The sequence below is a fragment of the Thalassophryne amazonica genome, chromosome 12 (assembly GCF_902500255.1).
Source record: "Thalassophryne amazonica chromosome 12, fThaAma1.1, whole genome shotgun sequence".
NCBI lineage: Eukaryota > Metazoa > Chordata > Actinopteri > Batrachoidiformes > Batrachoididae > Thalassophryne > Thalassophryne amazonica.
In genome coordinates, this window is record NC_047114.1 from 44,324,315 (window position 1) to 44,347,902 (window position 23,588).

At 43.1% G+C, this 23,588-nt stretch overlaps 1 protein-coding gene across 1 annotated transcript in view; it reads right to left on the reverse strand.

The window, feature by feature from the left end:
* Nucleotides 1–412: 412 nt before the first annotated feature.
* LOC117521903 (SH2 domain-containing protein 1A-like) overlaps nucleotides 413–23,588 on the reverse strand; it is a 23,196-nt gene continuing 20 nt past the window's right edge. Inside the window, exons 1-4 of the mRNA XM_034183266.1 lie at nucleotides 23,388–23,588; nucleotides 17,138–17,198; nucleotides 16,908–17,055; nucleotides 413–702 (exon numbers count right to left, since the gene is read on the reverse strand). The exon at nucleotides 23,388–23,588 is cut by the window's right edge and continues 20 nt beyond it. Of these exons, the coding sequence (XP_034039157.1) occupies nucleotides 680–702; nucleotides 16,908–17,055; nucleotides 17,138–17,198; nucleotides 23,388–23,539 (384 nt within the window). The 5' untranslated portion in view covers nucleotides 23,540–23,588 and the 3' untranslated portion in view covers nucleotides 413–679. The remainder of the gene's footprint in view (nucleotides 703–16,907; nucleotides 17,056–17,137; nucleotides 17,199–23,387) is intronic.

Consider the following 23,588-nt stretch of genomic DNA (forward strand, 5'->3'; position numbering starts at 1 on the left):
ATTGAAAAATGTGTGGCGCATTATGAAGCGCAAAATACAACAAAGGAGACCCCGGACTGTTGAACAGCTGAAGTGATAGATCAAGCAAGAATGGGAAAGTTCCACCTACAAAGCTTCAACAATTATTGTCCTCATTTTCCAAACGCTTATTGAGTGTTGTTAGAAGGAAAGGTGATGTAACACAGTGGTAAACATACCACTGTCCCAGTTTTTTTGTAATGTGTTGCAGGCATCCATTTCACAATGAGCAAATATTTGCACAAAAACAATAAAGTTTATCACTTTGAACATTAAATATCTTGTCTTTGTGGTGTATTCAATTGAATATAGGTTGAAGAGGATTTGAAAATCGTATTCTGTTTTTATTTACATTTTACACAACGTCCCAACTTCATTGGAATTAAGGTTGTACTTTCACCCTCTCAACTACCATTAAACATGATGTCAAACATTTCTGCATAAAATATAGATGGTAGGAAGAAGAAACTATAAACTGCACAGTTGAAAGTGAATTCAATAGTATGCTTAACATGTTCAAATATCTTCTATGATGACTGGTGTACTTCACACTCAAGAGGAACCGTAAACAACACTGACATGACAAACATCGTGTCAGTCAGCACATGACTTTGTCAGCTGTGTTGTGCAGGATGAAAGGCAGCAGTCTTCTCATGAGCAGTCACATCTCCATGTAGGCCAGAACTGTGGATGAAATGATTGAATTTCACATCAGTCAGTGACTCCAGAGTCACAGGTCTTATTACACAACTGAAAATCAGAATTGTAACTGATGGATTTGAATCACGTGTGCTTGCATGAGCCAACTTTGAACCTTCGTGCGCATGTGTGAATTTTTTCACGCCTGTCGATTGCATCATTTTCTGGTAAGCAGCCTTTGTGTGGGAACTGTGCTGTGCGCTCGGTGGATTTTCATTGCAAGGAAAATGATGAAACGACTGGAGCAGCGTCGCATCAAATTTTGCCAGAAACTGGGTGACAGCCAGGTGGAAACCATTCGAAAGATTCAGACGGCTTTCGGTGACGATCCTACGGGCATCACACAGATTAAGGAGCGGTACAACTGGTTTAAAGACGTCCTCACAACGGTGGAGAGCGAGCCACGCTCCGATCGGCATCAACACGCTGAAATGACCAGATCATTTCCAAAGTGAACTCTGTGGTGATGCGGGACCGTCGTGTGACTATCCGAGAAATTGCGGAAGAGGTGGACATCAGCGCTTTTTCGGTACATTCCGTTGTGACAGAAGATTTGGCCATGAAAAGAGTGGCGGTGAAATTCATGCTGCTGCTGACAGCGGAGCAAAAGCGCCTCCGTGTTGAAGTCTCACAGGACATGCTATGACATGCCCACCTCTTCCACAATTTCTCAGATAGTCACACTACTGAAAAGTCACCGAAAGCCGTCTGAATCATCTGAATGGTTTCCACCTGGCTGTCGCCCAGTTTCTGGCAAAATTTGATGCGGCGCTGCTCCAGTCGTTCCGTCTTTTTCCTTGGAATGAAAATCCGCCGAGCGCACAGCACACGTCCCACACAAAGGCTGCTTACCAGCAAATGACGCAATCAACAGGCGTGAAAAAATTCACGCATGCGCACGAAGGTTCAAAGTTGGCTGATGCAAGCACACATCCATCAGGTTTTTGCAAAAAATAAAAAGGTCGGATAGTTTTCTAACAGACCTCGTATGTGCTCACATTTTTTTTTAATAGGCTCATTTAGTTGATACGGCCATCCACTCAACTGCACCTGCCCGAAACACACCTCATGTCGAATATTTTATAATGTATAAACTTGAAAATATAAATATGTAAATCTGTATTCACCATGTGGGTTTGGTTGAGGAGCGTTCAGAAAAAGTCAAGAGGAGAAAGTGACTTCTTGTCACTGGACGGCAGTCATTTGACTTTTTCAGTCATCAAAATGTTTTTTGTTTTTTTTATATATAATTTTCACATTTTTCATGGCTGTGAATTCTTTACCAGTCACAGAAAGTCCAGTAAAACTTCAGCAGAAGTAATGAAGTGACAGATAAAATGTAAAAAGGAGAAGTGAGAGGACTATAGTTGTGCTGAGTTTGTCTTTTTTGTCACCACCTCAAACTTTTTTAAGATTCAGACAAAGATATAACACATCAGAAGAAGGAAATATTTGAAGAATGTTCTCTCTTTTCTTATCTAGTCTGCTCTTTGTGAGCCTGATCCCATCAGACCTCAGGAGCTAAGGAGAGTGGGTCCTGGTTAGTACTTGGATGGTAGATGTTTCTGGAAGACCACGGGATGTGTGTGTGTGTTCCTCTAAGTGAACCTGGAGTTGTGTGAGGAAGGACTATCCAAATGCATATCTGTGCTGGATCTGCTGTTGGGGCCCTGAACCATCGGGTGTGGCTGAAAAGCAGACAAGTAGTTCTCTTTTTCTTTAACAGTTTGAATAAGGATTCAAACAGCAAAGAGCAGAGTCTGTATGTTGACATTTCTAATTTTGGGTTTCACCTCATAATCAACATCACTGACCCAGTTAGAACCAAATGAAACACTGATCATACGGTTCTGTGTGAGGTTTTGTGACATATGTGTATCTTTCAGACATTAGAACCATGTCTGTTCAGATCCTCTATATTCCAGTCTATGGGGCAGTTAACAAGCTGGGGACATTGGTGAACCTAAGTGGGGCTGGTGAAGTATTTCCAACATTATTTAGCCTGTCCATCAGCGTTGATTACAGACCTGCAGCAGGTCTGTAATCAACCGTTTCTGCAGCGTGGTGTTGTGTGGGCCGCTGAAGAGGAGGTACTGCTGGCCCACCACCACAAGATGGCGCCCTGCTTGAAGTGCGGGCTTCAAGCACGAGAGGGCGTCGGAGCAACCAGGAGTGACAGCTGTCACTCATCATCCGTACCAGCTGTCACTCATCCGCTACTCATCACCACCACCATAAAGGCCGGACTACAACTCCACCTCCCCGCCGAGAAATCAGCTACCATTCAGGTACTTTTCCCTGCTGACTCAAAACGTTGAGTAATAATCTGAACTTCTTTTGCAGCCGTTATCCTGTGGTGTTTGCCTTATCTGTGGGATTGGCGTTTGGTGTGATCAGCGACGGCTTCGATTCACACTCCAATCAGATAAGTGGTTAGACAGGAGCTGCACGAGTATGTGATTGGAGGTGGAGGTTCTCCCTCCTTTACTGAACACTGACTGTGGGATTACTGAGTGTGCGAACTCACACTCATCAGGACTGTCTCTGCTTTCTGCCAGCAGTACCGGGTCTGACTGCTGAAGACAGCGGCCACCTGGGGCGCAGGGCTTGGCGGCTCCGGTGTTCTTCAGCTCCGTTGGTGGTGGAAGCTGTGTGGGGATCCAGCTCTTCTCTTGCCAGGCGTCTTCTATCGTCGAGCCTGCCCACACGTCACCTGGTGTATGATTGACAGTCCACCATATTGTTATTGTCTGTACGTCGTTGTGCGATTCACAACATTAAATTGTTACTTTTGGCTTATCCATTGTCCGTTCATTACCGCCCCCTGTTGTGGGTCCATGTCACGTCACTTTCACAACAGGATTTCTCGGCCAGCGTCATGGATCCCGAGGGGCGTCAGCCATCGCTTGAACAGCCAATGGAAGAGCGAGGTGAACAGGCGCCAGCAGGAGGCGTGTTGGGTGAGCTGCACATCTTAACCGCCTTTACCGTTCGGTTGGACTTAGTTACCGAGCAGAGCAGTGTTCTCAATCGTAGGATAGAGGCTCTCACCGCCCAGGTGGAAGCGCGTGCTCAGGGCGCTGCTGCAGCACCTCCTCCTGCTGACCGTGTGCCAGAAACAGACATTCCGCTGGTCGTTCAACGAACGCCCACAACGTCCCCTGAAGCATACATAAGCCCTCCGGAGCCGTACGGAGGCTGTGTGGAGACGTGCGCGGACTTCTTGATGCAGTGCTCGCTCGTCTTTTCACAGCGTCCCGTCATGTACGCGTCAGACGCTAGCCGGGTGGCTTACGTTATAAATTTGCTTCGAGGAGAGGCACGAGCCTGGGCTACGGCGCTTTGGGAGCAGAATTCACGGCTCCTAACGGTTTATACTGAGTTTGAGAGGGAGTTCCGACAGGTGTTCGACCACCCTCATAGAGGCGAGACCGCTTCAAGTGTGCTGCTGTCAATACGGCAGGGGCGTCGGAGCGCAGCGAAGTATGCAGTCAACTTCCGCATCGCGGCAGCGCAAGCCGGCTGGAATGCTGTTGCGCTCCGCGCCGCCTTTGTAAACGGACTGTCTCTGGTCCTTAAGGAGCACCTGGTGGCGAAGGACGAGCCGCGGGATTTAGATGGGCTTATCGACCTGGTTATACGGTTAGACAACCAATTAACGGAACACCGACGGCAGCGAGACGAGGGGCGTGGTCAGGAACAAGCCGTCCCTCTTCCTCCCGGGTCTGAAAGGGAGCCGACTTCCCCACACTCCACTGCCAGGGCTCTCCACGTGACAACAGCTCCCCCTGCTGACGTTGCTATGGAAATGAGCAGGGCCAAAAAACGATCAGATCAGAGACAAAGGAGGCTGATCTGTGGAGAGTGTTTTCTCTGCAGCTCTACTGAGCACACACAGAGAGAATGCCCCAAACGGTCAAAACAGCAGCACTCGTCCTTAGAGACTGGGCTAAGGGTGGGTCACAACACCCACGTGGGGAAACCCCGACGATCTGCACGAATCCCAGTCACGATCCTGAGTGGGGATCTAACCCTTCACGCCCCAGCACTGGTGGACACGGGGTCGGAGGGGAATCTGCTGGATAGCAGATGGGCAAAGGAGGTTGGGCTCCCTCTAGTGGCCTTACCGTCACCATTGTCGGTGCGGGCACTAGATGGCACCCTTCTTCCACTAATCACACACCAGACTCAGCCAGTGACATTGGTGGTGTCTGGGAATCACAGGGAGGAGATTGTGTTTTATGTAACACCTTCTACCTCCTGAGTGATTTTGGGTTTTCCATGGGTGTTAAAACACAATCCCCGGATTGATTGGCCGTCTGGGGTTGTGGTTCAGTGGAGCGAAACCTGCCACCGGGAGTGTTTAGGAACCTCGGTTCCACCCGGTGTGACAGCTAAGGAGGAGGTTTTAGTCCCCCCCCAATCTGGTGGCGGTGCTGGCTGAGTACCACAACCTTGCTGACGTCTTCAGCAAGGATCTGGCACTCACGCTGCCCCCGCACCGTCCGTACGATTGTGCCATTGATTTGATACCGGGCGCTGAGTACCCGTCCAGCAGGCTGTACAACCTCTCACGTCCGGAACGCGAATCAATGGAGACCTACATCCGGGACTCGTTAGCTGCCGGGTTGATCCGGAACTCCACCTTCCCGATGGGTGCTGGTTTCTTTTTTGTGGGCAAGAAGGACGGCGGACTCCGTCCATGCATTGATTACAGAGGGCTGAACGAGATCACGGTTCGCAACCGATACCCGTTACCTCTGTTGGATTCAGTGTTCACGCCCCTGCATGGAGCCCAAATTTTCACGAAATTGGATCTTAGGAATGCTTATCACCTGGTTCGGATGCGGGAGGGAGATGAGTGGAAGACGGCATTTAACACCCCGTTAGGTCACTTTGAGTACCTGGTCATGCCGTTCGGCCTCACCAATGCGCCCGCGACGTTCCAAGCATTGGTTAATGACGTCTTGCGGGACTTCCTGCATCGGTTTGTCTTCGTATATCTAGACGATATACTCATCTTTTCTCCGGATCCTGAGACCCATGTCAAGCATGTACGTCAGGTCCTACAGCGGTTGTTGGAGAACCGGCTGTTTGTGAAGGGCGAGAAGTGTGAGTTCCACCACACTTCTTTGTCCTTCTTGGGGTTCATCATCTCCTCCAACTCCATCACCCCTGATCCGGCCAAGGTTGCGGTGGTGAGAGATTGGCCCCAACCAACGAACCGTAGGAAACTACAACAGTTCCTCGGTTTTGCAAATTTCTACCGGAGGTTCATCAAGGGCTACAGTCAGGTAGTTAGCCCCCTGACAACCCTGACCTCCACAAAAGTCCCCTTCACCTGGTCGGATCGGTGCGAAGCCGCGTTTAGGGAGTTGAAATGCCGGTTCTCGACTGCACCGGTTCTGGTGCAGCCTGATCCCAAGCGCCAGTTTGTTGTTGAAGTGGATGCCTCTGACTCAGGGATAGGAGCCGTGCTATCCCAGAGCGGGGAGTCCGACAAGGTTCTCCATCCATGTGCCTACTTTTCCCGCAGGTTGACCCCAGCTGAACGGAACTATGACGTCGGCAATCGGGAACTTCTTGCGGTGAAGGAGGCTCTTGAGGAGTGGAGACACCTGTTGGAGGGAGCATCGGTACCATTTACGGTTTTCACGGACCATCGGAACCTGGAGTACATCCGGACCGCGAAGCGTCTGAACCCCAGGCAAGCCCGCTGGTCGCTGTTCTTCGGGCGTTTTGACTTCCGGATCACCTACCGCCCCGGGACAAAGAACCAACGATCTGACGCCCTGTCCCGGGTGCACGAAGAGGAGGTCAAGACCGAGCTGTCAGACCCCCCTGAAACCATCATCCCCGAGTCCACTGTCGTGGCCGCCCTTACCTGGGACGTGGAGAAGACCGTCCGGGAGGCCCTGACACGGAGCCCGGACCCGGGGACCGGTCCGAAGAACAAACTGTACGTCCCACCAGAGGCCAGGGCTGTGGTCCTTGACTTCTGTCATGGTTCCAAGCTCTCCTGTCACCCAGGGGTGCGAAGGACCGTGGCAGTGGTCCGGCAGCACTTCTGGTGGGCGTCTATGGAAGCCGACGTCCGGGAGTATGTCCAGGCCTGCACCACCTGTGCCAGGGGCAAAGCCGACCACCACAAGGCCCAAGGCCTCCTCCAGCCTCTGCCTGTGCCTTGTCGCCCCTGGTCTCATATCGGCCTGGACTTTGTCACGGGCCTGCCGCCGTCCCAGGGAAACACCACCATCTTAACGATAGTGGACCGGTTCTCCAAGGCGGCCCACTTCGTGGCCCTCCCGAAGCTCCCGACGGCCCAGGAGACTGCAGACCTCCTGGTCCACCACGTCATGCGTCTGCATGGGATTCCATCAGACATTGTCTCGGATCGTGGTCCTCAGTTCTCCTCCCAGGTCTGGCGGAGTTTCTGTAGGGAACTGGGGGCCACCATTAGTCTCTCGTCTGGGTACCACCCCCAGACGAACGGGCAGGCAGAGCGGACTAACCAGGAACTGGAGCAGGCCCTCCGTTGCCTGACCTCCGTGCACCCGACGGCCTGGAGTGACCATCTGGCCTGGATCGAGTACGCTCATAACAGCCAAGTCTCGTCTGCCACCGGCCTCTCCCCATTTGAAGTGTGCTTGGGGTACCAGCCCCCATTGTTCCCACTAGTGGAGGGAGAGGTCGGGGTGCCCTCGGTCCAGGCCCATCTGAGAAGGTGCCGTCGGGTGTGGCGTACCGCCCACTCTGCCCTGCTCAAAGCCCGGACAAGGGCCAAGAACCATGCAGACTGCCGGCGTGCCCCGGCCCCTGCGTATCAGCCTGGGCAGGAAGGGCCGGGGGTTCCAGTATTTGGTGGACTGGGAGGGGTATGGACCCGAAGAACGCTCCTGGGTGAAGAGGAGCTTCATCCTGGACCCGGCCCTCCTGGCCGACTTCTACCGGCGGCACCCGGACAAGCCTGGTCGGGCGCCAGGAGGCGCCTGTTGAGGGGGGGGTCCTGTTGTGTGGGCCGCTGAAGAGGAGGTACTGCTGTCTGAGTTATTTTCATTAGTTACTTCATCCAAACCATCAACATGCTTATTAGACCCCATTCCTGCCAGGCTGCTCAAGGAAGTCCTACCATTATTTAATGCTTCAATCTTAAATATGATCAATCTATCTTTGTTAGTTGGTTATGTACCACAGGCCTTTAAGGTGGCAGTAATTAAACCATTACTTAAAAAGCCATCACTTGACCCAGCTATCTTAGCTAATTATAGGCCAATCTCCAACCTTCCTTTTCTCTCAAAGATTCTTGAGAGGGTAGTTGTAAAACAGCTAACTGATCACCTGCAGAGGAATGGTCTATTTGAAGAGTTTCAGTCAGGTTTTAGAATTCATCATAGTACAGAAACAGCATTAGTGAAGGTTACAAATGATCTTCTTATGGCTTCGGACAGTGGACTTATCTCTGTGCTTGTTCTGTTGGACCTCAGTGCTGCTTTTGATACTGTTGACCATAAAATTTTATTACAGAGATTAGAGCATGTCATAGGTATTAAAGGCATTGCGCTGTGGTGGTTTGAATCATATTTGTCTAATAGATTACAGTTTGTTCATGTAAATGGGGAATCTTCTTCACAGACTAAAGTTAATTATGGAGTTCCACAAGGTTCTGTGCTAGGACCAATTTTATTCACTTTATACATGCTTCCCTTGGGCAGTATTATTAGACGGTATTGCTTAAATTTTCATTGTTACGCAGATGATACCCAGCTTTATCTATCCATGAAGCCAGAGGATACGCACCAATTAGCTAAACTGCAGGATTGTCTTACAGACATAAAGACATGGATGACCTCTAATTTCCTGCTTTTAAACTCAGATAAAACTGAAGTTATTGTACTTGGCCCCACAAATCTTAGAAGCATGGTGTCTAACCAGATCGTTACTCTGGATGGCATTTCCCTGATCTCTAGTAATACTGTGAGAAATCTTGGAGTCATTTTTGATCAGGATATGTCATTCAAAGCGCATATTAAACAAATATGTAGGACTGCCTTTTTGCATTTACGCAATATCTCTAAAATCAGAAAGGTCTTGTCTCAGAGTGATGCTGAAAAACTAATTCATGCATTTATTTCCTCTAGGCTGGACTATTGTAATTCATTATTATCAGGTTGTCCTAAAAGTTCCCTAAAAAGCCTTCAGTTGGTTCAGAATGCTGCAGCTAGAGTACTGACGGGGACTAGCAGGAGAGAGCATATCTCACCCGTGTTGGCCTCCCTTCATTGGCTTCCTGTTAATGCTAGAATAGAATTTAAAATTCTTCTTCTTACTTATAAGGTTTTGAATAATCAGGTCCCATCTTATCTTAGGGACCTCGTAGTACCATATTACCCCATTAGAGCGCTTCGCTCTCAGACTGCGGGCTTACTTGTAGTTCCTAGGGTTTGTAAGAGTAGAATGGGAGGCAGAGCCTTCAGCTTTCAGGCTCCTCTCCTGTGGAACCAGCTCCCAATTCAGATCAGGGAGACAGATACCCTCTCTACTTTTAAGATTAGGCTTAAAACTTTCCTTTTCGCTAAGGCTTATAGTTAGGGCTGGATCGGGTGACCCTGGACCATCCCTTGGTTATGTTGCTTTAGACGTAGACTGTGTTTCATAATTATTGTATGGCCTTGCCTTGCAATGTGGAGCGCCTTGGGGCAACTGTTTGTTGTGATTTGGCGCTATACAAGAAAAAAGTTGATTGATTGATTGAAGATGGCGCCCTGCTTGAAGTGCGGGCTTCAAGCACGAGAGGGCGTCGGAGCAACCAGGAGTGACAGCTGTCACTCATCATCTGTACCAGCTGTCACTCATCCACTACTCATCACCACCACCATAAAGGCCGGACTGCAACTCCACCTCCCCGCCGAGAAATTTGCTACCATTCAGGTACTTTTCTCTGCTGACTCAAAACGTTGAGTAATAATCTGAACTTCTTTTGCAGCCGTTATCCTGTGGTGTTTGCCTTATCTGTGGGATTGGCGTTTGGTGTGATCAGCGACGGCTTCGCTTCACACTCCAATCAGATAAGTGGTTAGACAGGAGCTGCACAAGTGTGTGATTGGAGGTGGAGGTTCTCCCTCCTTTACTGAACACTGACTGTGGGATTACTGAGTGTGCAAACTCACACTCATCAGGACTGTCTCTGTTTTCTGCCAGCAGTACCGGGTCTGACTGCTGAAGACAGCCGCCACCTGGGGCGCAGGGCTTGGCGGCTCCGGTGTTCTTCAGCTCCGTTGGTGGTGGAAGCTGTGTGGGGATCCAGCTCTTCTCTCGCCAGGCGTCTTCTATCGTCGAGCCTGCCCACACGTCACCTGGTGTATGATTGACAGTCCACCATATTGTTATTGTCTGTACGTCGTTGTGCGATTCACAACATTAAATTGTTACTTTTGGCTTATCCATTGTCCGTTCATTACCGCCCCCTGTTGTGGGTCCATGTCACGTCACTTTCACAACACGTGGCTTTGCTTTGAACCTTGAACCAATGAAGCAGTGCTTCGATCTTCGATCTGCTGCTTCGTTGGTTCTTTGTTTTATTTCACTTTACCTTAATTTGCCCCTGCTAAAACCCTGAAAAGCATATGTCTGAGTAATATTTACCTTTTTTATGTTAAACCGACCTGTTATGGTCTTCTGAAACAGTTGATAGATGTATTTTATAACTTAAAAACTGGACCGATGCGAATGCGTTAGCATGTCTATGGCATTTTCAGTGTTAAAGTTAGCATTATTCTGAGCCATTATCAAGCCTCCCTCCCCAGCGCGCAAAGGATTCTGGGACACTCTTCTGAAACAGTTGATAGATGTATTTTATAACTTAAAAACTGGACCGATGCGAACGCATTAGCATGTCTGTGGCATTTTCATTTATTTATTTATTTTTATTTATTAGTTTATTTGACAGGGACAATGTACATTAATGAACATTTCTGTAAATGCACCAGAATTAGCCTTAGCGGCTATTTTTCATCTGCAGTCCCTGGACAGGTGGTAGCAATCACCCTAAAAATAACTGTACAATACAAAATACATACATAAAACACTTCACATTATATATATATATATATATAAAAGAATTAAACATGCAGGTTAAATATATTTTCTAAGAATATTCAGGAGATTTGGTGCTGACATGTTTGATGGTCAACGAGCCACTTCCTCAGATTAACCTTAAATGTGTTAAAGGTGGTCATTTCTCTAATGACCACAGGTACTGTGCTCCACTCTTGTGCTGCTCTCACAGAGAAAGAAGCCTGACCAAAAGCACTTCTCCTCAGTGGGACCACACAGTCTCCTCTAGTGGCTCCCCTGGTGTTACGAACAGCAGCAGACCTTACATTCACAAACTCTTCCAGAGGGGGAGAGGACAGACCATTTATAACTTTAAACAAGAGACATAAATTTACATATTTAATCATATTTTGCCAGTTTAAAAGTTTATATTTTTGTAAAATAGCACAGTGGTGGTAGCGCTGAGGCTTCCTGTCCAATACTTTGATAGTTTGTTTATAAAGGATCTCTAGTGGCTTGAGCGCTGTTGCATTTGCATTGGACCATGTAGTCAGGCAGTATTTAATATGTGATAAAATCACTGCATGCATAAAAACTTTAGCTGCTTGTACAGATAGAGGCCGTATATAACGAAAATTAGACAGGCTAAATTTAACTTTGTGACATTTTTTTAACCTGTGTTTTAAATGTGAATGTGTCATCCAGCCAGACCCCTAAATATTTATATTCAGACACTACTTTGATCCTTTCTCTTGCCACATAGACATTTGGTTCAGTGACTAGACTTTTAGATCGTGTAAAAAAACATTGCAACAGTTTTTGATACATTAAGTTGTAAACAATTTTCCTCAAGCCATGTTGTGACATCAGCCATGGGTTGCGTTAATTTGTCACAGACCTGCTGTACATTATTTCCATGTACATAAAGAATAGAATCATCAGCATACATTTGAGTGAACAAATTTGGCCCTAAAATTGAGCCCTGGGGCACTCCTGTATTAAGACAGAGAGAAGGTGAGTGATAATTACCAATTCTTACAGATTGTGACCTATTTGACAGATACGACTCAACCCATTTTAACGCCCCAGGAGAAAGATTAAATCACTGCAGTTTCATCAATAAAATATCATGGTTCACGGTGTCAAAGGCCTTTTTGAAATCAAGAAATATAGCTCCAACAACCCCACCTTTATCAAGTAATGATTTTATGTTTTCGGTGAGAAAGCAAGTTGCCATTTCTGTGGAGTGTCTAGCTCTAAAGCCAGACTGCATCAGATGAAGGTTGAATGATGAGGTGTTGAGTCATTTGTTCAGCTACAATTTTCTCCAAGACCTTTGACACTGTAGACAAAATATTAATTGGACGATCATTTTGAACTGAAAACTTATCACCAGATTTGAACACTGGGATTACAGCAGCAGACTTCCATATTTTAGGAAACAGAGCCTGTGCAAATGATTGATTAATAATGGTTGCAATTGGGTTAATTAAAAATGCAGCCAAGTCTTTTAGCATTAGAGCATCCATACCAAAACTATCTTTTGTTCTTGAAGATTTTAGGGTAGAGATAATTTGTGACACCTGAGTTTCTGAGACACACTTAAAAGTGAAAGCTGGCTCCACGGTTACAACTGGAGAGCTCAGTGTGACATTAGGGGAAACCCTTGGGCTATAGATTTGACTGAATCTATGAAAAAATTATTGAAGGCGACAGCAACCTCTTGTACATTACATATGATCCTAGCTTGAATTTTTACTTCTAATTGGGGATTAGCTTTTGTTTTCTTTCCTGTTAGTTTGTTTAATTGATCCCACAGTGTTTTAGTATTGCCATTTGATTTTTCAATTAAAGTTAAGAAAAAGCTTGCTTTAGCTTTTCTTATACTTTTGACAATTTTATTTCTGAGAGTCACAAACATCTTTCTTGCAGTTGCTGTCTTTGTTTTAACTGCATGTTTTAGAGCCATATCTCTTTCCTTCATTAGATTGATTATTTCTGAAGTAATCCATGCATCTGAATTTTTATACCGTTTGTTTTTCATACTTACACTAAATTTCTTAATTGTATCTTCAAGTTTTGTTGTAAAGATTTCACTATTTGTTTGACAATCGTCTGAGTTTACTTCATTCCAACTGATTTGTTCTACAGCTAATTTAAAGTTGTTCATCTGACTCTTGGGAATTCCAACAAAAACATTAGATTTGCAGTTTGAGTTGAGTCTTCGCATTGTGAGTTTCCTGGAAATGAGTGTCAAGTTATGGTCAGAAACACCAGTTAACATGTTGAAAGATTTTGATATTCTCTCTGGTCTGTTGCTGAAAATTAAGTTAATTTGGGTTTTACTTGATGCAGTGATTCTTGTTGGCCCATTAATTAGTTGTTGCAAATCAAATTTATCTGCAATTCTTTTAAGATTCTTTCTAATTTTTTGATTAGTCCAATCCAGATTTAGATCTCCCATTGTAATTATTTCGTTCTTATTATTGCATTCCTTTAAAAGCTTCTCAAATTTATCATAAAAAGTTATATCTGAGGAAGGAGGACGGTAGACCACAACAAATTTTCAGTGTTAAAGTTAGCATTAAACTGGGCCATTATCACAAGCCTCCCTCCCCAGCGCGCAAAGGATTCTGGGATACTCTAAAACCATCAATGCAGAGAATGTGTCGAACTTGTGGAGACATTTGAGCATCTCTGCAGTAACATTCATGTCTCTGGCTGTTCGAGCTATAAGATGGAGAGGCACGTGATTTGGATTTATATTTATTTTAATTCCATTAAAGGGTCTGGGGCAGCATGGTGGCTTAGTGGTTAACACTGGCACCTCACAGAAAGAAGGTTGAGGGATCACTTCCCACCTGTGGCCTTGTGTGAAATTTGCATGTTCTCCCCATGTTTGCGTGGGTTTCCTGGGGTGCTCTGGCTTCCTCCCACTTCCAAAGACATGCAGGTTAGGTGAATTGAAAACTTTAAATTGATTGTAGGTGTGTGTGCGGGTGTGAGTGTGTTTGTCTGTCTATATGTGGCCCTGTGACAGACTGGCGTCCTGCCCAGGATGTACCCCACCTCACGCCCTGTGACTGCTGGGATAGGCTCTAGCCACCCACCCCCATGACCCTTAATTGGAATAGGTAGGTACAGAAGAAGGATGGATAAAAGGACTTTTTTTTTTTTTTTTTTACATGGACAGACCAACTAGGCCAACCTGTGCAGGTTACAGGATGTTTTTATTGTGAAGGAAGTGGTAAACTAGCATGAGCGTTAGGAGTGTTCAGAAAAAGTGAAGAGCAGAAACCTCTTGTAACCGTACAGCAGTCATTTGGCTGTTTTCAGTCACTGAAATGGTTTTAAAAAATAATATTTTTATGGGTGTGAATTCTTTACCAAAATTTCAAATTTCAAATAAAATGTATTAATTTATATAGCGCCAAATCACAACGAGGTCGCCTCAAGGCTCGTTACCAGTCATAGAAAGTCCAGTTAATCCTCTGGGGCCGACGGCGTCGTATACGATGGCTAAGACCAAGTTTTACTAAATTATAAATAACTTTTTAATGATATGAGATAGAAACTTACTTTTTTTTTTTTTTTGGCTGAAAAGTTAACTACGTGGACTTTTGAGCCAGCCATTGGCCATCTTTGTACTCCTCATAGAAGTTGTGTGATGACGTGCACAATGTGAGTGTCCAATCGGAATTGGTTCACCGTCACATGGTTTTCCAAAATCCTATCGTACGGCAGATTCACCTTACGTGAAAAGCCAAAGATCATTTTCAGGAGTGATATGTTACTAGCTTGGCTCGTTTGAATAGCCACCTGGGTGCTCCAATGAGTACATACTATTGGGCTCCAAATGCGCCCTGCACCATTACGCACAGCGATCACTGAAAGCAGACGGAGCAGACGAAGAGCCTCTGATGACAATCTCACGTGCTGAAACAAAGAGTGTGTAACTATCAGGATTGCTCCACTAGTTTGCATGTGAATGTTACTGGATAACTCTGTTACTTTTACCATGAAGACAAAAAAAACGCATAGACCATTTTGTATATATTGCTCAAAATGTGCATTTGTGTTTATTGTTTGAACCTTTTTGTTGTACAGTCTTTCGCACAAGACCTCAAATTACCTTTATAAAGTTTCAAAACAGTTGTTTATTATAGTTTGCTGTGTGTTTTGAATAAATATGTGTGGAAAATTATTTTCCGCTTTATTTTTTCCTTGCCTATTTTTGATTGTAAACCTTTATTACACTTATAAAACACAACAAAAGCATATATATTATGAAAGCACAGGTTGTCCTGAAAAAAAGCGACATAAAACTTGATTGTGGGATGCAGGGAGAGCTGTTAACAGCAATAATAAAACATTTATGCCAGGCGAGTGAACTGTCCAAAAAATGCCCTTGGACCCCAGAGCGTTAAAAACGTTAATTATTTAATGTTGCCGGTATGATGTCAAAGTGACTGTCTGCAGATCATTTCTGTCTGTTTAGCTGTGCATCCCTCGTGGCACACATGAAACAAAAAAAAATAGGTGCCTGGTTTATTCCCTAGAGGGGCAACATGTGACACATCACATGCATCTGGAACACTTCTGGGATGTGGCCATTGTGCTGGAAGTCTACATGGTTTAATCTGTGAACACCTAAATGAAAATTCAGTTTCAATTCAATTCAATTTATTAAACTTATAGAGCGCCAAATCACAACAGTGTTCTCTCAAGGCGCTTCAACAACTCAACAATAAAAACCAAAACAAATTAAACCAGAAAAATCAAAGCGCAAAAGGTCAAAAGCATGATAAAAAGTTAAAAAGGGTAAAATAAATAAAAGAATAAATGAATAAAAGCATGGTAAACAATATATTAATCATATAAAATAGAAAACAAATGCATCTTCAGACTGCACAGGGAGCGCATTCCACAGGACCGGGCATGATAAGAAAAGGCTGTTGTGGGCTGGGGTGTTTGGCTGGCTTGGTTTTTGTTTTCTGTTTCTCCCACCAGGTGGTATGCATTCAGGACTGAGTGGCTGAGCATTAGGACCTCACCCTGAACACCTGAGGCTTGTTTTCACATGCAGGTCATCAGGACTCACAGCTGTGGTGTATTTTGTCTTGATCAGAGATTGCTGCATTTAAACCTTGAATGCACAGTGTGTGATTGCCAGAGATTCGACCTTGTGAGCAGACGTGTGAGATCGACGTCAGGAGAACAATCTCATCATTACGGACGCAGAGACCGCTCCAGGTTTCACGCTCTTCAGCACACTTCCTGAGGTAATTTGGTTTTGGTGACTTTTATGAAGTAATGACAGTGGATTTGGTGTCCCTCACACCTTGTGTTATTGAGCTGTCACGTTATGCTAATTGTCTAATCAGCTTCTGCTGCAGTGGAGATTTGAACTGAGTTGTTCCGTGCCTGCAGGGTAAGAAGCTGATGTATAGATTTAAGCCAGGAAGTGTTTGCTGATTGCGTGCACCTTTGAGTTGTGTCTCTCTGTGTGGAGTTGGACTCACCTCCATGTTTTCTTTCTTCACAGACTTGGTTTGTCGCGGCCACCTGGGGGGTGTCGGCGGGGTCCCTGGGTCCGAACTGCTGTGGCTCCGGACCGTTTGCGCTGTTGAGAGCGCGCCGTGTTTCCACCTCACCAGACCGCGGACTTTTTAGTTGTTTAGCACGTCACTCACTGTTATGTTTATTAAATTCTGTTATCTTTTGAACCGTGCTCTGCTTATTTTATGCTGGGTCCTTTCAAACGCTGGGTCGGTGCTCCGACCGCGTCCAAAACATAACAAAGGCTCTATTAAAAGCAGTGTGTTTTTGGAAAATGGAAGGACTATGTACAATAATGGCAACAATTCCTAAATGGTTAATGCAGTATTTCTTTTTGTCAAACCATTTGAATTAAAACTGAAAATCTAGACAACAGGCTCATCTTGATTGTTCTATTTCATGTCCACTGCTGTGTTGTACAAATGCGAAATTTCAAAAATTCTGCTATTGTTCACATATTTATAGACCTGACTGTCATAAATACCCAAGAACCCATTTTTAAAGCGTAAAGTTGTAATTTTATCTAATTTAGGGAATCAGGTTGTATGTCCTCTGACGTTACACACAGTGTCTCACACCTTGGCTATTGGTGAAGTCTCCTATCTGTGTTTTATCCAGTGGATGTGTGAGCGACACCAATCTGACATCTGAAGCCGTGCCTCGTCTGTAGCTCTCTAGCAGTGTTTGCAGAGACCTGAAGTACCGCAGTCTGCCGCCTGAATCAAGCTAAACACACACAAAAAGCATAAGGAGGTCACTTGTGTGAATGTGTTGTTACTTAAAAGAACGTGTGGTCTGTTTCACTCACCTGTAGAGACCAGCCTTCATCAGAGTGCACGAGCCTGTAGGTGTGCACAAATGGGGTTTTCCTGCAAACCAGCAGCTTCAGAAGTTTGCATTTATCTCTGGATCATCATTAAAGTGGCCATATTGTGCAAAACTAGTACATATTCATGTGTTATTAATCAAACAATGAATAGTTTCCATTCATACAATGGAAAGACAATTTTCACTCATTGAAAGTTGGAATATTCCATTGAGCAAGGCCTCGCTGAATGGAATATTTCATCTTTTAATGAGTGAAAATATATGTATAAACCACACAAACAATACAAATAATAAATAGTATAAATCATACATTGTAATATTTTTATACAATGGGACAAATAATCAATGTGACTTCCATTGCACCAATAAAATGACAACCTATTTTCATGTATAAAGTGAAATATTGGTTGAATTCAATGTTAAATATCCTCAAAGTCCCCAAAGTTCTTATTTTTCCATATAAAACTCCCCTGATATTTGTGAAAAAAGGCTTGTTTTGTTCTTCTGTGGCTTGCGTCAGAGAAATTGACAGTATGTCTGAACTACATTAGTGTGTGGGTGACAGAGAGGTCCTCTTTCCATATGAGGGGTGATGTGACAAACACGTTTTTCCCATTTAAAGTAACAGGTACTGAAACATTTCACTTCTTAAACCCTTTGTGGAAGGAATTAGTTTATGGGGAGGTGAAGCAATGCAATTTTACAGCAGGACATCTGCAATATTTATGGTGGATTCACACAAGATAAGAATCACACAGGATAAGAATTGTTGGTATAAATGAGAGATGGGAGATTCTTAATAAACAGCCCTGATGAACCTGTCACCTAAAAAAAGAAAATGACCAGCATTCTGCACTTTTTACAATTCTGTGTTCTCCACTCTGTGACAGGATGGATCCTTGTTGATCATCAGTTTTTTTTTTTGTTGTTTTTTTTGGCTGTTTGCACTCTGTGCAGAGATGCACACTTGGTTGTGCAATACATGCACCAAAGCACAGAAGGTAAATGGTAAATGGACTGCATTTACGTATATAGCGCTTTTCCATCTGCATCAGATACTCAAAGCGTTTTACACACTAATGCCTCACATTCACCACGATGTGAGGCATTAGGCATTGCCCGATGTGAGGCAACTAGGGGATTAAGGGTCTTGCCCAAGGGCCCTTAGTGATTTTGGTCTCAATCCCAACGCTTTAACCACTAGACCATCACCTCCACTGTTCCAAACACGTCTCATACAAGCACTTTGTATTTAATGTATCGCTTTATCTTTAAAATCTGTCTACTGCACAACATGTGCACAGACCATTTAGCTGAGGTGCTGACATGAACATGAGCACTTGATTTCAGCCATAATATGTGCAAACTGATTTATACAGAAATTCTACATGTAAAACTTAAGTGTCATGTCAAATGTCAAATCTCTGTTGTTACTGAGTTGATGCCTCTTTATGTGTCTCCAAACCTGAGATGAACAGTGAAAAATGCCTTTTGCACAGAATATGACAGAACAGTTACTAATATCTCTACTTGCTCAGGATAAATATAGACTCAGCACTTGAGGTAATTTCTGTGTATCCTGTTACGCAATGTAGAATGTGCTGGAATATGTAGAAATGGCTCATTTGGATGTGACTAAGATTACTGAGAAACTCTGGTAATAATTACATCACCTCCTTAAAAAAAATGGTAACATGCATTGCCTCAGTTTCTGGAGAAACAAACTAAAAGGGCATTTAGTCATGCTGAAGATGGTTTTGATGACATCTAGTGTTAAGATGTCACATTGCAGCCCATCAAATTGTATGTGCTGTAATTACATTCCTCCATATTTTTTTTTAAAATACAAAGACACTATAGTATTGATTAATTACTATAATTATCCCTCACTCAGGCGGAGGAGGAGTAACAGGAAGACAGAGGTCGGGAATGAGAGGAACAGTAGTAGCCAGTAAACCAGTATTGATCACTGTCTGGTATTTACAAAAATATAAACGCAACACTTTTGGTTTTGCTCCCATTTTGTATGAGATGAACTCAAAGATCTAAAACTTTTTCCACATATACAATATTACCATTTCTCTCAAATATTGTTCACAAACCAGTCTGAATCTGTGATAGTGAGCACTTCTCCTTTGTTGAGATAATCCATCCCACCTCACAGGTGTGCCATATCAAGATGCTGATTAGACACCATGATTAGTGCACAGGTGTGCCTTAGACTGCCCACAATAAAAGGCCACTCTGAAAGGTGCAGTTTTATCACACAGCACAATGCCACAGATGTCGCAAGATTTGAGGGAGCCTGCAATTGGCATGCTGACAGCAGGAATGTCAACCAGAACTGTTGCTCATGTATTGAATGTTCATTTCTCTACCATAAGCCGTCTCCAAAGGTGTTTCAGAGAATTTGGCAGTACATCCAACCAGCCTCACAACCGCAGACCACGTGTAACTACACCAGCCCTGGACCTCCACATCCAGCATGTTCACCTCCAAGATCATCTGAGACCATCCACTCGGACAGCTACTGGAACAATCGGTTTGCATAACCAAAGAATTTCTGCACAAACTGTCAGAAACTGTCTCAGGGAAGCTCATCTGCATGCTCGTCGTCCTCATCGGGGTCTCGACCTGACTCCAGTTCGTCGTTGTAACCGATTTGAGTGGGCAAATGCTCACATTTGCTGCCGTTTGGCACGTTGGAGAGGTGTTCTCTTCACGGATGATGCGAAGGAGATGTGTTGCACTGCATGAGGCAAATGGTGGTCACACCAGATACTGACTGGTATCCCCCCCAATAAAACAAAACTGCACCTTTCAGAGTGGCCTTTTATTGTGGGCAGTCTAAGGCACACCTGTGCACTAATCATGGTGTCTAATCAGCATCTTGATATGGCACACCTGTGAGGTGGGATGGATTATCTCAGCAAAGGAGAAGTGCTCAATATCACAGATTTAGACTGGTTTGTGCACAGTATTTGAGGGAAATGGTGATATTGTGTATGTGGAAAAAGTTTTAGATCGTTGAGTTAATCTCATACAAAATGGGAGCAAAACCAAAAGTGTTGCGTTTATATTTTTGTTGAGTATATATTGTGCATTTATATTTATATTTGCAAACTGTTTTTTCTTTTTTACTTTCACGTTTGATACTCTGTGTGCTTCAGCATTAATACCAAGTGCTCCTTTAATTCCACATTTTAAGACACGTCGTAATCAACAATAACTTGCAGAAAAGGCGGGTAATATCGCTTGTAACACAAAGAGGCCCCTTGATTTTAGTTTTGTATCTGACACACCGAAGGTCAAACAAAGCATAATTTATCCCCAGTATAAGTCTTTACGGACAGCCGTCAATCTGACACACTTCACTTCAGTGTCCAAATTATTCTTCTGACAATCCCAGACAGATACGCTTTCAAATCATACTTTCACTTCCACCAAAGGGTTTTTTTTTTTTAAATGTGTCTGTCTGTTGTGATTATTCACTAAATAATCAGTTTTCAGAAAATGTGGTTCAAAGGCTCTGAATTACCAGGAAGGTACAAACTCAGGGATGGATTTTAAATAGTTTTTCTTATCTCTTCAAAATAAATGTCCAGTTTTGAACTTTGAAGTATGCATTCTAGTGAGTGCAGCTGTAGTTTACATTGCTCTTTGTTTTACTCTACATGGCATTTGAAAGTATTTTGTATTTTTTTAATTAACATTTTTGATGAAGAATTGTTCAAATCATGTGTTGTGTTTTGTTGCCATTTTTTTTGTCTGTTTCTTTCTCTCTCTCTTTTTTAAAAACTTGAGACAAATCTTAACTTTTATAGTAACAATGAAATATTTTATGACACAGTGAGGATGAAATATATTTTATGGCTTAATATTTCACAGACACAGAAATAGTTAAAAACTTCCCGCACAGGATTAAATCCACGATAGATGCCATTTCTTGAGTAATATTACAATGTACATGAACACACGTAGTACTGTGTTCGCAGAACAGTTCATTTTGAAATTCTCTTTACTGTTTCATACCTTTGAGATTTCTAATTACAGCAGTGTGCAAAAACCTTTTTTTTAAAGCAAAGAAACTGTAGCATTGATTAAAACAACAGCAATCTGAGATTTCTGACATCTGCCAAGGGGTGACAAGGACTCAAAATAAAAGATATGTGATTCACATCGTGACCCGGACTTTTCCTGGATCCGGATTCCACAACACAATGCAATAATTGCATACTGATCCAGAATAGTCCGACTGATCAAGATGTTGCAATCTGATATTTAATTCACAAGATGAAACAAAATAATGTCTCCCTGATCGTTGTTTTACATCACGATGTCGTATCCATGAAGTAGCTTTGACGCAATCCTTAAACGTTTAGAACGTGAAATCCTGATCTAGAATCCAGATCTGGATCCACATCACCTCCAAAATTTAATTGAGTCTTCCAAGGCCTAACACCTGTGTGTGGTGAAAATTTGGTGAAACTCTGTTAAGTCGTTTTGACGGAATCCTCAAAATCTGACAAAGTGAAGTGTATCGTACACATTGAAATCCTGATCCAGAATCCAGATCCAGATCACCTCCAAAATTTAGTGGTGTCTTCCATGCCCAAATGTCTATATGTGGAGCAAATTTGGTGACAGTCTGTGCAGTAGGGTTTTTTATGTAATCCTTAAAACCTTATATAAAGAGAAATCTTGACCCATTGATTTTGAGGTGATCTGGATCACCTCCAAAATTTACTGGAGTCTTCCATGGCCTAATATCTATCTATGGTGAAAATTTTGTTAAAATCCGTGCAATAATTTTGACGTAATCCTGCTAACAGAGAGACAGACAATAATTTTATTATGTCCTTGGTGGATGTAAAAATATTTTTTTTTCAATTTATTGTCAGTTTTGTAGTGCTAAATCACAACAGAGTTGCCTCAAAGCGCCTCACACAAGTAAGGTCTACCCATACTAACCCCCAGGGCAGCAGTGGTAAGGAAAAACTCCCTCTGAGGAAAAAACCTGAAACAGACCAGACTCAAAGGGGTGACCCTCTGCTTGGGCCATGCTACAGACATAAATCACAGAACAATTCACAAAACGAATATACAGGAGAAATCTTCACTTCACGTCACTTCACAAAATATAAAATTATTCACAGAATTATCATGGTATGATGAAAAATAACATCTCGCCAATTTATTATTAAAACTGGTTTTAGGTGAACAATCAGGTGATTAATAAATTTATTATTCCTTGATCTTGTTTTTTTTTTTTTTACCATTTGTTGCCTTTATGGAATCATGCATTCAACTGTAACCAAGAGTAATCGTCTGAAACCTGAAAAGTTCTCTAAACATAATACTTAATTACTTAATACTTAATAAAATAGACACTTACGTAATAAAATAGACACTTATCACTGTAACTGCTTTTTAAAAATTAAATTAACATCTGAACATTTCAAATTTGGATTAAATTATATATTAAGCAGGGAAATCAAAAAGGACAGCAAATACCTCATCCAGGATCACTTGGATGCTGAAGACCTTTGCACAGCACTGTAAAAATTAATAATTACATATTTTAGCTGGTTTGTATCTGGTTCACTGAAATGAGGTTTATTTGAATAACACAAATTTGGATTTTAACTTCAATGCAGTATGAGATGTTGTATTTGAATGGAGTAAACTTATTTGAATTCTAAAAATTATTTCATGTGATTGATATTGGAAGTATCGTTCAATTAAATGGAATTTCATGTTAAATTTATTTAAAATTATATAAATTTTAATCATTCTAAATAATATTTATTTCATAAATATTTTTACGAAATAAGATGACTACTAAATAAATTATATCAATTTACAAATGAATAAATACATTTTTGTTTAAATTTAAATTTTTGTCATTTTCTCCAATAGTGCTTGTAAAAGTGAAGAGTTTATTTGCGAAGCCACAGGAAGCCTATGCTTTTGCGATTTCCTTGGTCTCGATATAACGCTGTAAACCAGTCTGAACATACCTGCCAATATTGATCATAAGCAGAATAAACTTGGCAGGTATGTTGAACCTATGGACGAAGGAAGGAATTTAATTTTAATTTTAAGATTGTCACAAGACAAAAAAAACAAAAATGAAAAATAATCTATAAGACTTTCAAACACAGACTCTCAGGCTGATTTAAAGTATTTTGTTGGGTGTTGCATATCATTTGGTCACAGTCTTGGCTCACCTGACACACAGACAGTAAGCACCCTGCTGGGTGTCACTGTCCCTCAGCAGAAAGCTGCCTTCATGTCCAAACCTTCCCAGGAGCCTCTCTGTGGCCTGGTGGCCGATTCGGCCGTAGTAGATGGACTGGACTAGCGCGCCCTCTCTGTCCATGCTGCCTCGACATCAGCTTGTGCTTTGCAGTTGACGGTGCAGTACATTA